This window comes from Aulonocara stuartgranti (genome assembly GCF_965226115.1).
Source record: "Aulonocara stuartgranti genome assembly, chromosome: 20".
NCBI lineage: Eukaryota > Metazoa > Chordata > Actinopteri > Cichliformes > Cichlidae > Aulonocara > Aulonocara stuartgranti.
Window position 1 is genome coordinate 10,231,450 of NC_138956.1, and position 23,697 is coordinate 10,255,146.

Sequence of the window (23,697 nt, forward strand, 5' to 3'; positions counted from 1 at the left end):
TCCCCTATCATCAGACATTACCAGCACAGGCCAACCACACTGACGGTGCATGCATACAAAATCGTGTCCAGTAAAAGGGATGGTTCACACAGCATATATAAAGAACACTCAAATGTAGGGCTGGGTAATTGGTTGAGTTGTATTGTTGTAAATTTTTCATTGTAATGATTGTGCAAATAAGATGAATCATTGTAAAAGGAAATATGTTTTCTTATGCCTTGCGATTTTTCTTTTCTTTTTTTAATTTAGGCTTCCCCTTCCCTTTTCAGCACTGCACCCTAAAACCACAAACCTCCAGTAAACAGTGGATTGTTCACTCAGTAAGGTTAGGGTTACCCCACTGATGTTTTTTCTTTTTTTGCAATAGTAACTTTACCAACAGACATTGGCAGCTAGCCAATTATGCTAAAGTTTTCTCAGCTGATTCAAATTAAAAATAATAATAAAAATAGTTCCTTTACAATTTTTTACAAATTATTACAGACGTCATAGTTGCTGTTGTTGGGTTTTTTTGGGGGGGGGTTTCAGACTTTTATTTTGTGAAATTTCAATTAGATTTTGTCCAAGATCTAAAAAAAACAAAGTGTAGGATATTAGACAAACCTTTTTTCTACAAATGAAATAAGGTTAGGCATTTTATTCAACATCACTCTGTAATTACACCTCCACAGCGTTTGTTTGCTGTGGGGTTGTTATGTGGTGATGAGCTTTTTCTTCCAGTTCAGACATTGCTGATCATGCTGGAGTTGGAGCCAATAATCGAACATTAGTCTAAACTATTACAATGCAAAAAGGTGTGTTTATAAAATTTCATTCATATCCAAATTAGCTTAAAAAATCTCCAAGTGCTCTTGAGGATTAACACTTTGACTGCTGCATTCAGGCTGAAAGAAAGCAGTAGATGGGGCTAGTATTTAGTTTCAACTAACTTAACTGTGTTTTGTTGTTGTTGGGGGGGGGGGGGGTTTGCTTTAAAATAACATAGCTTACCTAGTAATTAATTATGTTGTTGGACATAGCATCCTGAGACATGGAGTGCTTATGGATTTCCATCTCATGTCATAGAAATGTATCATAAAGCCATCTGTTTTTGGCAGCTGTGCAGAGTCACACATGTTCATCCCCCTGTGATTGATGGTATTCTTATGTCTACATGCCAGAAATCCAGGATATAGAAACTTGAGTTCCACCCAAAATGGGTTGGTAGTGCAGTGGTCATTTTTATCTTATAGAGATTAAGCTGGATAGAAAATTTGTCTGTAAGATGTTTGTTCACACTACCAGAGCCTTCACTTCTCCAGATTGGTCACAGTGTAATGCTCATGCAGAACATAAATTCCATAAAGTGTTGGTTTTTTGATTGCATTGATTAGTATACTTTGAGTAACAGAAGCAAGGAAATGGTGCATTGTGCCATTGACAGTATTGGTGGGGGAGGGTTTCTTAAAATAATTGATATCTAAAATTGGCTTTAGTGGACTTGGTACATATTATAATTCTAAAGCATACATAGAGAAATATCTTGTTTGTGGGGATATCAGTCTGTGTACGTCCAGTAGGGCTGCCACAAACGATTATTTTGATAGTCGACTAGTCACCGATTATTTATGCGATTAGTCGACTAATCAGATCATCATCCACTGGACGTAAAACTACAGCTTATTGCACCAGCAGCATCTGCTCTTATATAACTATCATTAGCTTACAGCTTTAAGCTTTTAAGGTGCTAACTAAAAATAAAGACAAGATGATAGTTTATTCAATTTTAATGAAATTTACAGATTGTTTCGGTGAAGTTTAATAAACTCCTTGCTATCTAAAATATAACAGGACAACGGAGTATATTCTCCAGCATCTCACACTTCTGATAATCAGCTGTCTGCTTGACGTTTGTTCAGCTGTGTAAAAACTATAACTTTAATCTCAGACAAACCGATTTACTCAGGAACAAATAAAATACTAAAAAAAAAAAAAAAAAAAAGCCAAACAACAACATTTTTAATTTATCTAAGTGACTCATATATATTTAACCTGAGTAGCGAAAGACGGCGGTGGGTTTGAAAACAATTTGCCGGGAGTCCGGTGTTCTCACCGCGCTAGTGACCTAGCCCCCGGCTAGCTATCGAGCTAGTGGGTAACAGACGTCTCCGAAAACATCGGAGCGCTTTTGAAAATATGTGGTGTCCTGATAAACTGAGCCGATATTTGAGGTTTACACAGCTACATTCTCGGCTGAAAATATGTTAAACGTTTATTTTGTGACCCAGAAAGAATAATAAGAGTAATATTAAAACTAACTAGCTGCTGCCATTGTTGGAAACTGAGCTGGGCCGCGCTATGAATTCTGGGACACAGCTGCTTCTTCTTCTTCTTCTTCGGGGTTTAACGGCAGCTGGCATCCTTGTACATGCAATGCTGCCATCTTCTGTTTCAGTCCGTTATTACACTCTTAAATCCTGCTACTTATTCCTGCGTCTTTTGGGATCTTACAAAGCTTCAAACGACGCGTCGACTATTAAATCAGTCGTCGACGATTTTGATAGTCGACGTAATCGTGACTAGTCGACAAATCGTGGCAGCCCTAACGTCCAGTATGAGTGTTTCAGAGGCGAAAAAGTATGGATAATAGTGAATAGTTGAATTTGTGGTACATTTCCAAAACTGTTGGGGTAACTGAAGTCTGTGTACTGTACTTCTTTTCTTTTCAATAAATCTTACAGTTGATTTTTGCACCTCCACTTGCTCACTTAATCAGAACTGTGCCATCTTATGCATACTCATTTGTAGCCTCAGGACTTTACTCTACATTCATTGGAGCAAAATGGGTTATGAGGCCCAAGGCTATTCATATTTAGTTCAGCCATTCTTGAGACTCAGAAAGATTTGCAACCCACCTTCTCAAACAGTGATTTAAGTACTAATCCCCATCTTGTCAACCTTTCCCCGTCATCTAATTTATATCATTAGTGGCACAGTATAAAGTGAAAGTGCAGAAATATCCACAGTTAATCTTTCATGTTAATTTTAGTTGCGTAAACATAAAAAGTGGTTATGCTCCCCCTTCTTTTTTCTAGTACCAAGTCCTGTGTTGGTCGTGGGTTTCACTATAACTGCTTAAGCATTTTATTCACTTGACTTTATTTTGGGGTTTTCTCCTCTTTCCCCTAGTGACTCTGCTGATGTTTCAGCGGTTTATGTTTGTATTCAACTTCAAACATGCTACATGACCTTCTGACTTATTTTCTAGTATGTTCAAAAAATGGTAATGGCAAAGAAAACATTAACAACTTAAAAACTAAGGCACTTAAGGTGCTTAACAGTTTGTGTTAACCAAGGAGTGTCCCTTTACTGTTACAAAACAGTGGGCTATATTGGTAAAAGTAAAATGAATGGTCATAAAAATGCAAAAATCTCACTTTAGTTTTTCCCAAGTCAAATTATCAAATGTGATGTCAGTACAGTTATATACATTTTATTAAATCCTTGAAAGTTGAATGTGGCATATAAATTACAACAGTGCAGTAATAACAGAAATGGTCTTAAAAATAATAATATGGTATTGAAACTCTGGTATTTCGTGTCACCGGTGTGAAAACCATTTCATAGTGCATTCATTCATACTGATGCTAGCTAGTCAGGGAAGGGGAAGGAATCACTTCCTGCTCCACAGTGCTGTAGCTGCCTTGTAAACAAGCCGCTCAGAGCTGAATGGTGTGTTGGAAAATGACAAAGTGGATGAGATTGGTGGAGCTTTTAAAAAATGTCCAGGAGCGATTCCCTTATGTCTTGTGTTACTGCATCATCACCCCCTTTGTCCTTTCTTCCTTTGTGACCTGGTTGTGTTTCAGTTACATTTACAATGGATCACTACCTCACAGCACTCGCCCACCAGTAAGACTTAGAAATCATGCACTTACTGTATCTTTTGCCTGTTTTTATACTCGAACAAATTGAACTATAACATATTTAAATATAGAAAGTTTTACAGTTATATACGTATTTGAATTGGTATTCATAAAGTTTTGTTTTTTGGTTATCCAAATGAAACAAATGTTCTAGAAATAATCAAGATGTACTGTGATGGTAGTCAGTTGCGACAATCCTCAAATATTTTTCAGTAGACATACCAGTCACACAAATGTTTGACTGTTGTGGAACGTTAAAATTCTCAGTTTTGCTTTTACTTTCATTCTGATATGGCCCAAAGCCTTTAACATTAGTCTTGAAGCATGTCTCAATTATTATGCTCATCTCCTACAGTGTAACCAGTTGTCATGGCTTAACTTGATGTCAAACAGCAAAGGTTTAGGATGTTTTAAATGCTGTAAAGTTTAAAGAATAGACAGGAAGAAATAAGGTAGCTCCTCTCCACATAGTTTTCTAAAAGCCGTTGCTGTTCCTAGAAGTGCATTCCCCAGGTTTTAGGGAAACCATCTGCCATTTTCGTTTTCTGACTTGAACCCAGATAAAATACCACAACCTTTTTTTTCTTTCTTCCAGATATAAATGTCGAAATCAGAGAGGGATCTAATCACATTTTCGGGGGGAGTAGGTTTGGTATGATATGCATATTTAGTGTGTATTTTCAGGGGGAAAAATATTCCTTTTTTTTTTTAACTTTCAGATTTTTAGTTTCACACACTTGTGCAGAAGCAACGGTGACATTCTTTTACACAGCCTGCGTTTTTAAACCAGGTGTGATTTTTAGCAATGTAAAACTATCCGCAAACACAATGATGCAAAGCACATAACTGGAAATGGGTTGTTGGCGTAATGTTGCATGTGTTTTCATGCAAACACTTCAGTCTGTTTGACTGTAGTGTAACATTGTCACCCAGTAAGAATAAAACTGCAGCAAAGAAATGTCTTAATGCTCTCAGCTACACATTCTACTGTGAACACAAATGTTGTAAAATTACAACGTTCATTAGTATTTGTCAAATACCACTTACATATATTGAGTATCGGACTAATTAATCTTTCTGTCCAGTTCACACTAAACATGTTGGATATTGTGCTGAGGACCTGGCGTTGGATTTGGGGCGTTGGATTTGAGGATTTGGGCGTTGTTACTGTGAATTGAAGTTCACTCGGCTTAAATTCTTTGAACAGGTTTGGGAGCCAGTCTTTTAAATGCTTGCTAAAAATATTTCCTTTCCTCATCTGAAGTACTGGATAATATCGTTTGTATATTGCCTTTTTGAATCGGTTGTCATACTTTCATCACCCCACCACCCCCCTCCAAAGCAAAGTCCCTCCATAGACTCTGACTTATCAATGAGTAGAGCTATCTTGGCAGCTGCATTCTTCCATGTATAGTTTTTGCCTGTGTGGTTTCTCCTCCAACAGCTAAGGACAGACTTAGAACACTTGTAGCCAAATGTCTTCAGTTCTGGTAGACTTGTTGCCTATATGCTGCCTACAGTACCAAAGGAAATGAGTACAACACGTTTAGAGAATTTTTGTATTGAATGGTGACCTCCTTATTCACAACTACCATACCTGCATGGGAAGTGTTTGCAAAATGTGTGAATTATAGCTGCAGCATGCACCACCATTACTAAATTCTCTTTTTGTAGGAAACGTACTAAAATTCAGACATAATTATTTAAAAAGGGAAAAATAAATGGACCACACACAATTCAGTCCTTGGTTGGCACATTTCCTTTGCGATTTTAAGCATTAGACTCAGCGGATGCTAAAATAATCTAGCCCAATCTTAGGTCTTTTCTTTCTTTTTTAGAAGTCTTTATAACACATATTAATTTGTATCTGTTTGTTTAGTCCTGCATGTGGGATGTTTAATGGCCATTTGTAAATTATAGTTACAAAAAATATCCAGGTTACACTATTCTAAACTAGTAGGTCTTATAGTGCCAGTTAACATAACATTAAATGTAATGGCTGTTACAATAATAACTCTGTGACATCACATGGAAGGGTCCATGGGCTGCCAAGCTAAGAGTAAATACAGAAACTGACATGATGGTTACAAGTGACCTGTCCCACTGCATCCTCGGTCTTGATTATTTGTTTACGAGCATGGGCCAGGTCTAATCTAAGTCAGACTGACCTAATTCTGTGTGAAGTGCTAGCCTATCCTCTGGTGTTGTAACTCTCAACACACTGCCTCCTGCTGGATCTCCACCCTCCCCTCGGTCTCTTTGATCTGCTTCTTTTTCTTCTTCGATTTTATATTCACCTTTAGCATAATGCTGCCAGTTATTATTTCCAGAGTAACCTGTTTCCATAGCCTGGTTCAAAAACATAAATGGACAATGGCAAACACGATTGTAATAGAAGAAACCACCGAGCAAGTGTATTTGTAAGTGTGTGTGTGTGCTGTCGCCACATCCGCTAAATGTTTTGACAAAGGGAAGAGAGAGACGAGCATAGCTAGGGAAACACCCTTAAAAAGGAAACGCCTGCTTAGAGAATCTATGCATTTGTATCAAGGTGGAGGCTGCATGCTGACACAGATGATCAGTAGCTAAGGCACTGCAACAGCTAGACAGCTACCAACTGGCTTGCGAGCAAGAGCAGCCCCCATCCATACCGTGCTGCAGCTCATACGGTTTGTTTCTACTAGCAGCAAATCTGCCTCAACCTAAGAGGCACATTAAAGGTCAAGAATTTAAAAACAAAAAACCTTGAGACAAGTTGGCAGGAACAATCAGACAAGTGAGATGGGAGCAGCCCCGAAGGAATAAAAGGGTGGGGCAGCTGGTATCGAGGCAGGAGGGTGTAAATTATTTAGCCCACCACCCTGCCTTTGTGCCTAATACATGGCTTTTTGTCTTGGTCTCCGAGCTGGGCAAGAGTTAGAAATGTAAAAAATAAATTTTTTTTTTTTTTTAAATATTTGGAATACCTGTTTATTCATTTTTAAGAAATTAGAAGAGGTATTTTGTTGTTGCACCAGTGTACAGGCTTTCCACATTGTTTCTATTTATTTGTTTATATGTGCATTAGTCTTTATTTATAAGATTCACTTGTCTTTTTTGGCATTTTATTTGTGAATGAAAATATGAGGTCTATAGGAATATATCTGGCTTTTGGAAAGATTAAAAAAAACCAACCCAGTGCTGGATAGGGCTGCACGATTTTGCATAAAATGAGAATCACGATTTTTTTGGCTTAGAATTGAGATCACGATTCTCTCACGATTTTCTTTTCCAGTATAAATATTTATTGCACTTATTAACTGCACATCAACTTCGTAACAGTTGAGACTGAACATAAAAACAATAAATAAACATAAAAACAACAAATGTCTCCCGTTTTGTTGTTGCCGCAAAATGTTGTACTGCTTGAAATTCCGTCTCCACCGTTGCTCGACACTGCGTGCATAGAACAGGTAGTGCAACAATAGAAAAATAGTTGCGGGACGGCACTGTGTAGCGTTTGTCTAGGGTGTTGATCATTTTCCTAAATCCCTCGTTTTGCACAGTGTTGATGGGAGCCATAATCTTTGGTCAGGTGATAAGTGATAGCCTCCGTAATTTCTTTGAGTTCGACGGGTATAGGGAAGCGGTGTATAAGGTTCCCGTTATTGATGTTTGGGTGGTTGACCGGAACGGATTTTCTCCTGTCACTTTCTCGTCATCCCTGACGTGCTCTCCGTTGTTTTTTCCCTGCTAATTTTAGCATCACACGGCACAGCTTCTGTATCACGTGGTATAAGGCTCCGCCCTTGTCATTTGTTGAGCAGGAAGAGTGAGCGCTTGTTTTCATGCAGATTACGTCCCGGATCAAAATGCGGTACAATCGTCTTTTTGTTTTTGTTTTTTTGTTGTTGTTGTGTTTTTGTTTTTTGTTTTTTTGTTTTTTTTTTTAAATCGTTGTCATTTGGAAATGAGATCGCACATAAGTATGAATCGAGATCGCGATTTTCTAACGATTAATCGTGCAGCCCTAGTGCTGGATAGGTATAATCTTTCTTTGTTAGTCCTGGATGCCATGAAGCATATTGGGCCTTGCTCCCCTTTACCAAGCGGTTAATTAGCAGCTACCCTCCCAATTGTCCTCTGCTTGTTCACTCTCATTAGTTTAATCTGGCTCTGTCCTCCTGTTTGCCTCTCTTGTCTATATCCCCTTGTGCACGAGGACACTGTCATCACACGGAGTTATCTTGTCTACCCCAAAATCTGCTGCCTCACCTCACACTAGACCATTTTGTGCATGTCCCTTCACCTGTGATGCCTTACTTTTTTTGTTATGTCTTAATTAAGATATACACTTGATAATTTATCAGATGTTTTGATTAGTTTTCTCTGTATTTAGTGTTAAGTGTCATTGGCATAAATTATACTAGCAACTTTTTTTTATTTTTTTTCCTTAATATTGCCATAGTCACTTCCAAAAAAATCACAAAGGGAAAAATGTTCAAGAGTAAAAAGATGATGGCCTTTTTAATGAGGTAACTCTTGTATTTAAAATTTAACTCGGACTCAAAATTTGAGCAAACTCAAATTTGCTCTCTGAAATCCACAAATTCGTTCCTTCGCAAGAAATATTTTTGAAATGTTTTGAGATATAGGCTTACCAACTAAAAAAAGGGGGGGGGGGGAATCGGATATTATACTGTTTAATGAAACGCCAGCAGAGATGACATCTGATAAAGACCTATAAATGTGTATGCTGTGAAAATGGATGCTGTATTTGTGATCATTGTGTATGGGAAGAAGAAATACCAATGAAGTCTCTGTGTATGGAGTCAAATTACACTTCCTCTCTCCTTGTCAATGTGTTGTGCTCGAGATGTCGGAGCTGATAGGAGTGGCTGGAAAATGTGAAGTCTGCTTCTCTCCTCCTCTTTCTACTCCTCCTCCCCCACCACCTCTCTAAAAATAGCTGGCAGAAAGAGAAGGCAGTGAAGTCGAGGCTCTATCTGTTGGGCTGCCAGTGGTTTCAACACTCCCACCACCAGCAAAAGGGAAAAGAGTCCTCTGAATCACACCTTTTTTATGCTAATTCTAATCTCAACTAGTGCTTGATATTACGTTTTTGCCAATAGACTTCTATAAATTTCTACCATTTGAATAAATTTAGCATTTCAGAGGCTGTTATTTTGGAGCTCAGACACCAAAATTTTAATTCATTCATGCACAAAATTTTCAAGGATCAAACCGTGAAATGTTCATGACACGCTACATTGATCCCCTGACCTCTGGCAACTCCACGTGTTTCACTTGCTAAAGACAGAAAGCCCCTAAAAACAAAGAAAGAAATGACAATAGCTGTAGGCCTCACATGAGAGCAACATCAGGACTAAACTCAAGCTTTTGCACATTTGAATGGTTCTAGCATATTTGTACAGCTCTATATTTTACACATACAGGCATATTATTTATGTAATATGTTATCTGTAGTCTAAAACGGTATACTGTGTAGATTACATGGATGTATTTAAATCTGAACCTGTAGGTTCCTTTTTTAGATTGCAGAAATTTAATATCACTGTAATGATTATGAAAAAAGGCTCATATGTTTACATCGTCTGTGTTCCCATCTAAAAATGTGCAGGAACAAAGTTAAGTTAATTCAGAAACTGCTTAAAAATATGTGTTAAAGATTGACAAAGAGCTCCAGAGTTCCCCCCCAGATTGTCCTCTGTCTTACACTCATTTAAAATCTGGACAATTATTGTAGCTAGAATAGATGTTGTGAATGATTTGGAAGCAAGAAGGCTCGTGTGAACAGCCAACAATGTTTCACACAGCAGACTCACCCCAAAAGTTCCTAGGCCATGGGAAAGCAGTGGAGCTAGTATGTTTTTTGGGGTTTTTTTTGTTTGTTTTTCTTTGGGGGGGGGCAGGATCTGTGGCTCATTGTATTGATTTACAACAATGGTGTTTGACTGTTGTAAAGGAACAAAGGAAGAACACTTTTGTACGCACACAAAAAAAAAAATAGAACATTAAGGGTCAGAAAAGGACGATCCAACAGCAGTGATTGAATCTAAAAACCTTTCTTTTAAACTCAGTGCCCACCATGTTTTACTGCAATAGCTGTTAAAGGGAATTGGATCTTTCATGAGGTTTTATAGAAATGACTAAAATGAGAATAAGTAAATGGAGGGAATTTTTTTTTAAATAATTCATAGGCTTTATAGGAAGGTTAATCGCAGCTGGACTGATTTTTCTTCAGCTGTGTTGCCAGTTGTGCATCCACTAACCATAACCTAGACTTTATCAACCAGTGGGATGCATCCTTTGTCTCCCTCACGCTTTTCAAATGCTTGTCTTACAGTTTAGTTATGCTCAGGTTGCAAAATCTGAACTTGCAATATCTTTGCAAAAAGTCCACTGGTAGTTTTAGTTTCTTTACCTGTGATTACTTAAAGAGTTAGTGCAGAGAAGACAAGAATTAGCCTGTGATATTACCATGAGACCTTTTTATCAAGATTAGGGGGCTAAGAGGACTTGCTTAGATGCAGACCCATTTACAGCACTAGCCAATCAGGTGACAGGTAGCTACTAAGATGTCAGGCGCCTGAAGGGTAAAGTGTTCATTCAGGTCTCGACACTCTTTAGGACAAAGGACCGAAACCCAGATAAACAGGAAGGTAAGATGTGTTTGCAGTGCAGATGGTAGTGTTCGTTAGCTTGTTTGACACACCAGGGAGTAATGATGCTTACGTTGTTGTCTTTAAATATTTAATTTTTATAAAATCTTGAGTTTGTATTTTTGAAGTGAAGATAGGAGAAACCCTAATGAAGACAATCACTTCATATTGAAATATAACACATTTCAATGAAATGGGGTCCTTTTTTTGTTTGTTTTCCTCCCCACTAAGCAGGTGAATTGGTCTGCTGATTTGTGTTGGCACCTAAATTTTTATTGGTGCTGAAAGTAGCAATGATTGTATCACTTCAGTTAATCTTCTGTCAGTGTAGAATTTCTGAGCTAGGGTTCATTGTTGTTATAGTATTTTTCTTTGAAGTCGAATTTGTCATCTTTCTGTGGATAGTGAAAGTGTCTGTGTTAACCAGAGGATTGGGGTCAGCAAGATAGCCACTGCTTTTAGGATCATCAGCAGGTTTTGTCTTAACCGGATTTGGCTGAGGAGCTGAATCAACTGTGTCCCAGGATTACAGGGATGACATTGGAGGAGAGTTTAGAGTCCCGAGGCCAGAACGTTGACAGCTTTGTCAGTCCCAGCCCATCATCTCAGCACCTTGGGGTTTCAGTAGTGCAGTGAAACTGCTGCTTTCTTGGTCTGTCTTGTTCCTTTCTTGATATCTGGACTTTTGATCCTTGCTCCGTTTTGTCAGTCAGTAGGGGGTATGTGTTTGGCCTGCATGGCCTAGTGTTTTTTTTTTTTGGTTTTTTTTTTTTTTGTTTTGTTTGTTTTAATGTATTTTTGCCTTGATTCTGAAGAAATGGTTATCAGCTGCTCATTGTGGCCAGATGTTTGCCCAAGGGTTTGCTGTCGTTTGGGAGGGGAGAGAGAACAAATTCAGCATCATCCTCAAAATTGTTATCTTAAGCCTAAAGTAGCTGCCTAGTGCTTGTTGCTAGGTAACAGTTTCAAGCTGGCGAGGACAAGTCTTGAGCTGTCTAGAAAGCGATTCCCTGAGACTTTGTCTGGGCCTCACAGATTGGATTTAAAAGATACTGTGTGATCCCTGGCTTTTCTGTAACTAACAAAATGATAACATGTCCATAAATACATTAGAGAAGACAAAACGTAATTCCATTTTGGCCAGAATCACATGTAAATTTTGTGTACTAGCCAAAGTAATTTGTCAGCACCATATGTTTAATTCACATGTACTGTATTACAACTGACTGCGTTAATACTGTTTTTTTTGTTTTTGTTTTTGTTTTTTTTAAAAGCAGCATGCGAAATGTATGTTGAGCATCTCGTTGCTTGTCTCCTTCAGATCAGCAAGAGTCTAGGCGGCGGAGCGAAGCGCACCATTAGCTGAGGAAAATGAGTGAACTGGATCAGTTACGCCAGGAGGCTGAGCAGCTCAAGAACCAGATCAGAGTAAGTCCTTCAGTCCCCGAAGTAACCTGCATTTGTTTTCTTTAAGTAGATTTATAAATCCAAATAACATTTGTCAGTGACCTCCAGGTTTTACACTAGTAGTGATAATAGGGGTTATGTACTTCTTGGTTTGTCCTATTAAAGTGCTTCAATACATTTTTACAGGCTTTATCACCTGTAGCAGTACTGTAATGCATATTGTCACATGATCAAAATCAATGTACCGTAAGCACCACTAACACTAGCAAACAAAAATAGCTGTGGGATGACAGTATTTCTGCATTGAGCCTCTACTACATTTTACATGACTGCTGTGGGCAAAAAGTTAAAGCTGCCTGCCAACGCTTGCTCAGGTTCCTCAGTAGCATCATTGCAGTGGGATGCCACTGAGTAGGAATCCAACTTGATTTACATTAATCTCACTTGTATTGCACCATAGTTTCTTATTATTTACTATTATTAAATGGATGTCGTCATTCCAGTGCATTTAAGATGTCAGACATTTATAGTGTAGTTAATTTTTTTTACAGAGTGCTTTAAAAGTAAGGAACCCCCAAACATGAAAGCATGCCATTTGCACATAAAATATGACGTTCTAATTTTACTGGCTGCTTTTTTCAGGATGCCAGGAAAGCGTGTGCAGATGCTACCCTGTCTCAGGTAAGCGCTATAGTTGTTAAGATGTTGACTTGACATAATTTATTATTTTGAAACTTAAATGAAGACAATCGGCTTGATGTTTGGTTGGAAGGTTTTAATACTTTGACTAATACATGATGGTCTCAAGGTGACTTTCTCTCTCATCTTGATCCTTTTTTTTAGATCACAGCTAACATTGACCCTGTTGGCCGAATTCAGATGCGCACTAGACGGACACTGAGGGGGCATCTGGCTAAAATCTATGCCATGCACTGGGGCTCTGACTCGAGGTAATCTCATTCAACTCCATTCTGTCCATTAACTAAATATTTTATCCCATCAGCCCCAACCCCCACTGCCTAAATGCAGGAAATGGATATAAAAGCTTGCTTGGCTGTCTTTGTGCTGCTTACTTCCTCCTGAGGGTCCTCTTCAAACCGTGGCATTCCACAGTAACTCACCCCACTCTGAATCCCAAAGCAAGTCTTTTGCAGTCTGTTATATTACCATGTACTCACGGTTGTAAAATTTTAACAGTGGTGTACTGTACTGGTGCACATGCACAATATTAACACACTCATTACCATGAATGGTTATTTCAGGTGCATCACTGTATCTTGGAGTGCTTCTACTGTGCTGTGCCTGTGTTTGTGTGCACTGGGGGTGTGGTATGTGGGTAGGGAAAATACTCAAAATGGAGTCAGTCTTTGTTAAAAACAAGTGTTGAGCCTCATAGCCATGGCAGATGAAGCAATAGTCCTCACTTCAGAAAGTGTATTCCCCAGAGCTGTACACACCTCTCACCTCAGCAATCAACAAGTTAATCACTGTGGCGCTGCCGTGCGTCAGTCCACAGAGAGACCACTGCAAAGTGCTCATTCATCTCATCACCCTGCTGGTCGTCGTATAAGTAAGAAAAAAAAATCTAACACAGTGTTTTCACTGTAAGAGCTTACTATTTGTTGAATCTCAATGTTTTATCCTCAAGAGGTGTTTGTGGGTTTTTACCCAATCAAAAAGATGTTTTGAGCTGCAGTCTAGGCTAGAGTTGGTTCTTCACGTGCCAGACTAGGGTGAATTTTCTACACTTTGAGAAAGAAAGCCTTCCCTTACTTTCATTTACCAGCCAATAATGTGTAATTTTTCAGCATGCAGTCCTCAGTATATTATGAATCTGTTATAAAACACCAACAGTCTGTAAGACAAAGTTTAATATAAGGAATATGATGCTAAATCCCAGAAATAGCATGAATATTTTTTTTCAAAAGCCTAAATGCATCTCAAAAATAAGTTTTTTTTTTTTCTTCAAAATATTAAGGCATTAGACGTTCTTAGAATAACACCTCAGTTATTAATTTAGAGCTAATTCATCCCCGTATATTTTCTTTCTTTTTGTCAGTGCATGTGAAAACACAAAGCACTGGTTTCATGTTGAAAATAAAGTAATTTGTTAAACAACTTTAAAGTAGAAGTTTGTACTGACTTCAACAAAGCAATTTGCGTTTTTTTTATGAAATATCCTGAGTACTCAAATGTGACTAACTCGTCCCACAAGACGATCCTCAAACACATTACCTAAACACATGTTGGATCATTTTGTTGTTTTATGTAAAACATCTGTATTACCCATCTATATTAGGCTCTTTCTTATTGCTGCTCATTGCATTTTCAGACCTCCTATTGTATCATATCAGACAACCACAAAAGTGTATCTTATGAGAATGAGGTGTGGGTACATGACTGGGAAGCCATGAAAACGAAGTTGTTCATAAAGAGTACTAAAAAATTGCCAAACACGTGCACTTTGCTGCATGCGCTTGTCTGCCAGTTGACATGTACTCTGACCCGAAGAACTACGAGTTTCACAATTGGTAACTTTTAAATAGTTTCAGTGTTTTCTTTAAAAACCACGTTTTTGCCTTTGAAAATATTGGTGGCTTCTTCTCAACCCTCAGAACTCTGAGCTCCTTTCAAGTTAGAGCAAAGTCTTGTGTTGCAGTCTGCTAACACACTCAGTGTCACAGCCTGATCTGAAGCTAACATTTTTTTCCCAGATCAAATGTGGTCATTTTTAAGACCAAGAAGCTGGTAATTATTTTTTTCCTAGACTAGAATTCCCAGCACAAACCTTTCGGTCCCCGACTTATTATCTGCTGGTGTGCGTATGTGAGCATATTCCTGCCAGCACAGTAGTTAAGATTTCCATATTCCCAGCAGTCATTGGTGTGTTCACTCTTTTTCCTGGTCCTGTGTGCATTGGGACCATCACTGTGGTTACTCCTGTTGGGTTCACCCAGATAGCAGAGCAGTCACAGAGGTACTGAGGAGCTTTCTCTTGAAAGCAAAAACTGGAATATATCTCAGTGGGGTTTTTGTTTGTTTTAAAGATGCTCTTCTAAACATACTTGAAAGTATTGGTGTAATTCAGCTGCTAGATCAGTCCAGTTGGGATTAGCACCATCCATTCTGCATGTAAAATTATGTAAATGTATTTAAGACGGGTATCACAAGCTTTTTCATTTGTTTGGTTGCTTATGGATCTATTTTTATCTGTCTAGAAAATGTCTATTCACTTGCTCAACAGTGCAACACTTAGCTTCCATGATGGTTCTTGAACAAGCCCCCCCGAATCTCACCACCCACATAATTTACACAGTAAATTGAATCATGTGACCTGCATTGGTTCCTATCTTTTGTCCTGTTTGCTCACAGGAAAGTGACAGCACTGGCAACACTACTAAACATGGTTAAGTGATATCTTTCCTATTGTGTTGGCTCTGAAATGATGGCTCATTGTTACCCCTAATTCCTAAAGCGCAACAAAAATATGGATGCAATAAATTGGAAACGCCTTCAAAAAGTAAATCTAAACTGTCTAAATACCATCTGAAATGTTCCGTTCTATCACTTCAAACCCCTTAGAATAAAAATGTTCAAGTAAGACAAGCCACATCCTCGCGTACTGTGTGTTAAGCAGTGTTTTTGTATTGTGAAGGTCACGGATAAACATTTTCTGGGTAAAACTGTACTATATATATACACATATGCATCACACTCTGCTAGTTCAAATTGATGACAGTCTTTCCCTTTATTAATCTCTTCTTTCTTTTCACCAGGCTTTTGGTCAGTGCTTCCCAGGATGGCAAACTCATTATTTGGGACAGCTACACCACAAACAAGGTAACTGAAACAATTTAAATGGTCAGTAATTTGGGGTGCTTTTTTAAGTTCCTGGTGTTTAACCAGTGAAATGTACAAAGAAAGACACACATCCTCTCTTACGTTGGTATGGGAGGTTTTTTTTTTCCCTTGTGGTTTGATCAGTGAGCAATACATTCTAATAATATTTTAAAACTGATAACACCAAAACACTGTGAAATGATGACATGATGTCATAAAATGTCACGTAGTTGGTTAGCTTGTTCAAAAACCAGAAAGCTAAAACAAAACTTCTGTTGACCCAGAGCTAACCATCCTTTAATCTTGAGCTGTAAACACAGACGGGCAGAAGATTTTAGATGTCACCAGGACATATAAAACCCAGAAAAACACAATAAAGTGGGGCCAGGAGATCTGATGAGGTCGGGGTAGTCTAAACATAAGATGTGTACAGTCATCCTTCACCAAATTTCCAAATGAACTGTTGTCTTTTCCCTTTCATCCAAGATCAAGTCAGAATAGAAATAATAACTCCCAGACTTCCATTTGCAAAAGGTTAAGTTCATTGTAATACAATTCACAAGTGTTTTGTGTCAAGTAATGCTATTTATAGTGAATACTGTGCCCTTGAAATGTTAAGTTAATACTGCAGACAGACTTTGTCACATGCCTGCCCCTTCTCCCTCTCTTCCATCTGTCACTGCATACTATCTAATATTAAATCTTGCTCCTCTCCTTCAGGTCCATGCCATCCCGTTGCGCTCCTCCTGGGTGATGACGTGCGCCTATGCCCCTTCTGGGAACTATGTTGCCTGTGGTGGCCTGGACAACATCTGCTCAATCTACAACCTGAAGACCCGTGAAGGAAATGTGCGCGTAAGCCGCGAGCTGGCCGGACACACAGGTAGGCAGGATGCTTCCATTAGCTTGTACCCATTTACCCGTCAGTCCCAGGATGTTGGGAAAAGTCTCCCGTTCAGAGACACAAATCCCTCAAGGGTTATGTCAGAAAGGGCATCTGGCGTAAAAATCTGACAAGTGAAACATGTGGCCGTACCTGCTGCAGCAACCCCTTGTGAAAGAGTGCAGCCCAAAGTAGCTTTGATTTGTCAGCGTTCTGCAATCTCTGACAAGGGCAGTATAGGTCATGGCAGGACTCAAGTCACTTGATTTTTAAGACTGCATTCCTCATTTAGGTTTCAATTTGGCCCTCCGTTTGAGTAGATGGAAGTTCATATTTCTCACTTTTTTTTTTCTTTTTTTTTCTTTTTTTTTACTTTTTGTTGCTTGGGCTTAAATATGGTTGTGAGACTGGTAGTTTCATCTTGTGAGTCTGATTCTGTCGGTGTGTGGTCATGGTAACATGCTTTTGAATATTTGGCAAGTCTTTTGTCAAAGCAAGACTTTGCAGCCATATAGGATGTAGCCATACAAGTGTGTGTATGTATGCATATATTTATACATACATACAAGTCCTTCTATAAACAACCAGTCGGTTATAAGCCATTATGTTGCTAAGGTAGCCCTTATATAATTGTGGAAGCCCAGTTATTTTTTTTCAGATCCAAAAGATACTAGTCATATTGTGCATCTGTCTTCATTGTGTCATATACCAGCTCAAGCTAATGAAAGTGTTGAGCTCTTGGGCGCGGAGCATTCATCTGATCAGTGTCACATGATGCAGGAAGTGTGTCAGCATTTTAGTTCCAGTTCCTTCGCTATTGGGAGGGGTTTATAAACTCTGCCAACTAGTAAAGGAAGAATTATGGAAGCAAGTCATGAACCAGGAGATGCCCTACAGCTTTTTCTTTTCTTTATCTGGTTGTGAATTAGTCAATTCATCTCCCCCACATCCAGCTCACATAACATTCTCTGAGGGTGGGATGATGATTTGGGATGAGATTTCTTTCTCTGTGCATAGTATAAGGGGAGGAAACTTGTCTTATAGCTCTGCAAAATAATATATCATATTATAGTTTTTGATTCAGTTTCTTTCACTCCTCTCAGGTTACCTGTCTTGCTGTCGCTTCCTGGATGACAACCAGATTGTCACCAGCTCTGGAGACACCTCCTGGTGAGTTGGGATATTGCACCCACTGCAATCAGTTCAATCAAGTACACTTTTTTTTTTTCTTTTTTCTTTTAAACAGTTGGGTCAGAATTTCAACCTGTCAAGAGCTTCAATATTTTACTGGTTTCAGGGCCATCACATTGGCCTGTAAGTTCTTTAGGTTGTCTACAATATTTATGGAAATACAAGTGTTCCTAATTTCATACACTCGTGTAGTGCTTTCTGCTAGAGAGCTACTGTTTAAATACAAGGTGGCTAATTAATACATCTTTCTGGGCTAGATTCTGCTCATAGGTCAACAGTCACTCTGCAGAGTAAATGACAGTAAATCATCTTTGCGTTTTCTTGCAGTGCTCTGTGGGACATTGAGACTGGCCAGCAGACAACTACTTTTGCTGGTCACACCGGCGATGTCATGAGTCTCTCGCTGGCGCCCGACACCAGGCTGTTTGTGTCTGGAGCCTGTGATGCCTCGGCCAAGCTCTGGGATATCAGAGAAGGAATGTGCCGACAGACCTTCACTGGCCACGAGTCGGACATCAATGCCATCTGCGTAAGGATACAAACAGAAACCTTATATACTAGTCATGTCAGGGTGTCAAGTCTTAAAGCCACTCAGCAGATTACAGTCAGATCTGTCAGCAAGTCTGGGGTTCTTGAGCAAGTCGATTAAAATGACTGGATGACTTGGCTCTGTTTGTGTTGACCTTTTTGCTACGTTTAACTTTAAAGCTCTTTCTAAAAAGGCTGAGACAGAGCAATTTGAAAAAACAATTAACGCTAACTGTTGAGACTTTGTTTTAAATGAACGATCTTGATTTCATAGTACATAGTAGTACTGCAAGTAGTATTCAGTATGCTTTGCTCTAAAAGTGATGACTAGACGGACTAAAAACAGATTTGGTATGTGATATCTGCCCTTAAGTGTAAATAATTAGCTTCACTCTGAAAAATCGCACAAAAGTAAGAATACTTTAGATTCCCCTGCCCTTTGTTACAGTTCTTCCCTAATGGCAACGCATTTGCCACGGGCTCAGATGATGCTACCTGCCGGCTGTTTGACCTGCGTGCTGACCAGGAGCTGATGGTTTACTCACATGATAATATCATCTGCGGCATCACCTCTGTCGCATTCTCTAAGAGTGGCCGCCTACTGCTGGCTGGCTATGACGATTTCAACTGCAACGTCTGGGACACTTTGAAGGCCGACCGTGCAGGTAGGCACCATACGGAGCAAAAGACTGGAGCTGTGTGAATGTGATTATACTTCACTATAATTTGAAATATTCACATTATGAAGCCTTTAAGGAAAAAACAAAACCTAAAATTATTATTGCTGATGATTTGATTCACTGCTGATGCCGAGTTGCCAATATGCCATGAAGTCAATATTTCCACATGTGCTGCATTAGAGTGGCAGCACTTAAAAGGGTAAGGTCAGGACTCCTCATTCACAATATGGAGGTACCTGTTGTGGCATTGCTTCAGTTTCAGAAATATTTGCAATTAAAATTTTCTGATGTCGAGCATTATTCTATGAAAGTAGCCGGCATGCTAACAGCACTTTTGCAACTTTGCTGGTGTGGCCAGTACCTGCACAAACTTGTCAGTTGGTCTTTTACAGTTAGTTCTTGTTGAAGAGTCAGTAATCACCATTGTATTGACATATTCACCGTGTGTAGCAATAAAGTGATTTAAATAGTTTTAAGTTGTTATTATCACTAGATCAGGCTGTGTGGCAAACAGAAGATTTGTCTTGGCGTCATAAATTTTTGTAGTTTGTTGAAGTTACTGCAACTGTTAGTGAAAACACTGATAGGAGTATGTTTGTTCTTTTGTTGTGTTGCATTAAAAGTAGCATTTGTCTTACAGCTTATACAGCTGCATCTATTCTGAGGGTTTTAGTTCTGTCAACATGGCGGTGAAGCGTTCACTGTGTGGTAGTTGTCAGGGAATGATGGATATGTTCAAGCTACCAAATAACCTTATAGCCTGCAGACACTGTTGAGGAGCTGCTATAAAGGGAGACACTATCTTAAGGCCGTTCTGGGGAAACTAGGAAGAGAGTGTATTAAAATGCCTATTAGAAATGACTTTGACTATTAAACCTAACACTATTGGTGCAAACCAGCATAAATGCACTACTCCTGCGCAATGCTTTACTTGTGAAGGTAGATGCTAATCTGGTCTAATTGCACTTGCACATTGTCCCTGTGAAACCTGACGAGTTTAAGCAGAGTGGGAATAAATATTTTGTAGCCAAATGTGCAACGTGTAACATGTTTGTTATTAGTGTATCATATGTCTGTATCGATGTGTATCTGCAGTCTTGGTTAAGCATGTTTGGCTTTATGTGAATACTTTGTGGAGTAATATTTCCCCATTAAAGATCTGAAGCCAAACTGTAGCCCAAGGCCAATAGTAAGCAGCTGAGAGAGGAGAATCATCCCCTGTTCGAGTAGTGAAGAGCCCCCATGGAGGCATGAATACTTGATCTATTGACTGCATACTTGATCTATTGACTGCATAGTGGGATCTATTGAGTGAGCCAACATCTTAGCAGACAATTTTTCTTTTTTTAAATATATCGATCCACTGGTGTATGGAGTATTGATTATCAGTATATTGGGTCAGCATCAGCCTTTACTAACTGGTTTATAGCCTACTCTGCACTTTATGGTTTAAAACAAGTTTCATCTTGCCCTCTTTCACCTTTTCATCATGTAATCAGTTTCCAAACCTGCATCTTTATTCTCGAGTCTATGTTAGCCTGCAGTACCCGTCAGACAGAGCAGGTTTGGTGCCTTGTCTCATCCTCTGCTGTCTTGGCAGGTGTCCTGGCCGGTCATGATAACCGGGTGAGCTGCTTGGGTGTGACTGACGATGGCATGGCAGTGGCAACAGGGTCCTGGGACAGCTTCCTCAAGATCTGGAACTAGAGTCTGAAGGTAGGTGTTAGCACCAGCGCCTCAGAGTTCATCTTTACTGCCATCTGGGGGTTTAGATTGAAACTGCAGGCACCGGCTTAAATGATTTTAGTTTTGTGCACAGTCAGTAACTTTGCAGAATAATAACGATAAAATGTTTGTTTTTTCCAGATGGCATCCGGACTCCAAAGTTGAGTGGAAGACCATTCCAACATCACGATGTTCAATTTTATTGCATATCCAATCTTTTCGAAAACACACCATGATACTGACTCCAAACACCCCCTCCAGAAAACTATCAAGGGCAAAAATTCTCTCTCTCTCTCTCTCTGTCTCCTTCTCATTTAAAAGAGCACAATTGTCTGTCACTCATTAAGCTACAAAAAAAGAAAGGAAAAAAAAAAAAGCTTGGGGAATTTAGTGCTTTCAGAGTGGAACTGAGGGGAAAATTGTGCATTCCTCCTACGACCATGGTCTGGTATTGTTATAACTGAAAATACAAAAACCCTACCACCGCTGCCACCACCACCATCACCAAGCGAAATGTGTCCTGCGTCCTCATTATGCACAGGTCTGAGTGAAGGTTATTACATGGCAGTGATCTAACTTTTGATAGCTTTTTGACCATGTTTATTTTTGTTTCTTTGTTTTGTTTTTCCGTTTAGTTGAAGAGGTAGATCAGTGAACTGTCAGTTAATGTTTAAAATGAGGATCAAAGCTTTTATTTCCTAGTCTTTACACATTTTTAGAGAATGTTTTTAAGTTGGGAAAAATAAAAGAATCTCCAGATCGCGTCATTTTAAATCCAGCTTTATCCCACCGGAGAACAAAGCGAGAGAATTCAGCTTCAACAGGGAGTCCTCAAAGCCACTTCTGGCCCTTCTGTATATTTAGCCCCGTAATACTTTTACTGTCTTTTGTTTGGGTTTTTTTTTTTGTTTGCTTGTTTGTTTGTCCCACACCACACCCCAGTGTAGTCCACAAATCTGTTTGCACAAAAATTAAACTTTGCATATATACTGTCTAAAGGAAAAAAAGTTAATTAACCAAGCACATGCTGTTTATGATGACGAATGCTCGTTTTTAAAACGGAAAACAACAACAACAACAAAAAAAGAAACCCAAACATTTTAACCATTCTTACACCTTTTTGTCTGGCAACAATGTAGAATAAAGATTAACCCATCAGATCATAATCCACCCTGCCCCTCGTTTTGTTTTGGTTTGTTTTCTGTTCATGCCCTCCCCTCCTTATCCTTTGTTTTTCCCCTGGTTTCTGTTGCCCGTGGTTGGGACCGGTGATGTGATTTGGTCAGGTAGAGAGTACCTCCACTTTAGCCCGGTTGCAATCCGGACGTTTTCTCTTTTAACAGAGGTGCCCATTCCGTGCTTGGAAATGCAGTTACTACTCTGTGAATGACATGTTGTATAAATCAATGTTTGAAAATAATGATATTGAAACTTTTTAAGTTAAAAACGAAAAAAAAATTTTTTTGGTTGTCTGCCATGGGTGGGTTATCTCTTAGAATCGCATGCTGTAGAATTGCTTAAAAGGTGCATATGAAATTAAGTCCTTTTGATGTTTTTCTTTGAGAAAATAACCTGTTGAATATATCAATACGATGGTATTTATATTTTTCTTTTTCCTTTTTTCCTTTTTTTTTTTTTTCCTCTTTGTTTTTGGCTACTCCGTGCATACACGATTCAACTAAAATGTCAAAGCTATGCACTCGAGAAGCAAACCCTGCGACATTAACGGTTACTTGGTCCATACTTGGGAGGGATTCCACAAAAATTAAAGTAATGTAAGTGTTTAAATTGTACACACATGCATACGTACATTCATTCACGTAAACATACACAATCTCCAATGGAACAAAATAAAATTTTCATTCCTTCTGTAGCAAACGAAATTCCATTTACAAAGGAAAACATTTTATAACAGGTTTTTTCTGTCCTTTAATAAAAAAAAAAACGGGAAAAAAAAATCTTGCAGCATCTGAATGGCAGAAGTTTCTGTTGTTCCCTTCTTGTAAACAAACGCTCTTTCTTTAGCAGTAGTGACATTTTTTCCATTCTGTTTTTTTTCTCTGCGACATTCTGTACAAAAAAAATGTGCTGTAATTGTGCGTTAGGCCTGGAGTTGGCAAAAAATAAAACAAAATAAAAAAAATATTACAAATTAATTAAATTCCCTTTCCTTTTTCTCTCTTTCTCTATCAAATAACTGTAGAGCTCTGCACCCCCACTGTTCCCTTTTCACCTTTTGTATTTAATTTTAAAGTCAGTCAGTGTACAACCGAAAGCTGGATGCAAGATAGAAACTATATTAAAATGTACTGTTATTTAAGATGTAATAAAAAGCAGTTTGAGATGACCTACTGTGTTGAGTGTGATTCACTTAGAGCATTTCCCACTGAAGCTAGAATGTTGCAGACTGTTTGGTTTCCTTGTAATTATGTTCAAGTCAATAAACAATTTCTTATCCACTGTTGAATCAGCCTGCCTCTTCTGTACAGTCATTAACGCACTCACTTAACTCTTTTTGTTCATCAGCACTTACAATGAGTGTAAAGGCACCTTCTTGTAGTGCCACTCTGAGTGTGAAGACTAAAAATGAAATTGCAGACTGACTTCCCAGCTTGAGTAACAGCAGCATACGTGTCCACGCTTGCTGAAAACATCAGCGTAATTATACACGCCGATCTTAACTGGCGTGCCTTGCTAAAGAGCATTTCCCTCAGTGTTAGCAGTTTGCATATTGCTTACTCGGTATATTCTCACACTTGCTGATCCCTGCTTCACCGAGGGATGATCAGAGTCCTTTCTAATGATGTACATGCTTTGGTAATAATCCTTGATGTTTACTGCCCTCTACTGGGCAGACATCTGAAATACAAATACAG

The 23,697-nt window shown here is 38.8% G+C and overlaps 1 protein-coding gene across 3 annotated transcripts in view; it reads left to right on the forward strand.

The window, feature by feature from the left end:
• gnb1a (guanine nucleotide binding protein (G protein), beta polypeptide 1a) overlaps positions 1-23,281 on the forward strand; it is a 31,754-nt gene extending 8,473 nt beyond the window's left edge. The window contains exons 1-11 of one of the 3 annotated variants that reach the window (XM_082519330.1): positions 10,460-10,567; positions 11,889-11,995; positions 12,617-12,655; positions 12,818-12,924; positions 15,751-15,814; positions 16,535-16,697; positions 17,801-17,867; positions 18,216-18,417; positions 18,865-19,081; positions 20,697-20,812; positions 20,963-23,281. In XM_082519330.1, coding sequence (XP_082375456.1) covers positions 11,939-11,995; positions 12,617-12,655; positions 12,818-12,924; positions 15,751-15,814; positions 16,535-16,697; positions 17,801-17,867; positions 18,216-18,417; positions 18,865-19,081; positions 20,697-20,803 — 1,023 coding nt within the window. In that variant the 5' untranslated portion in view covers positions 10,460-10,567; positions 11,889-11,938 and the 3' untranslated portion in view covers positions 20,804-20,812; positions 20,963-23,281. Of the gene's footprint in view, positions 1-10,459; positions 10,568-11,137; positions 11,287-11,888; positions 11,996-12,616; positions 12,656-12,817; positions 12,925-15,750; positions 15,815-16,534; positions 16,698-17,800; positions 17,868-18,215; positions 18,418-18,864; positions 19,082-20,696; positions 20,813-20,962 lie in introns of those variants that run through there. The other 2 variants (XM_082519332.1, XM_082519331.1) reach the window with 2 other exon arrangements.
• The last annotated feature ends 416 nt before the right edge of the window (positions 23,282-23,697 follow it).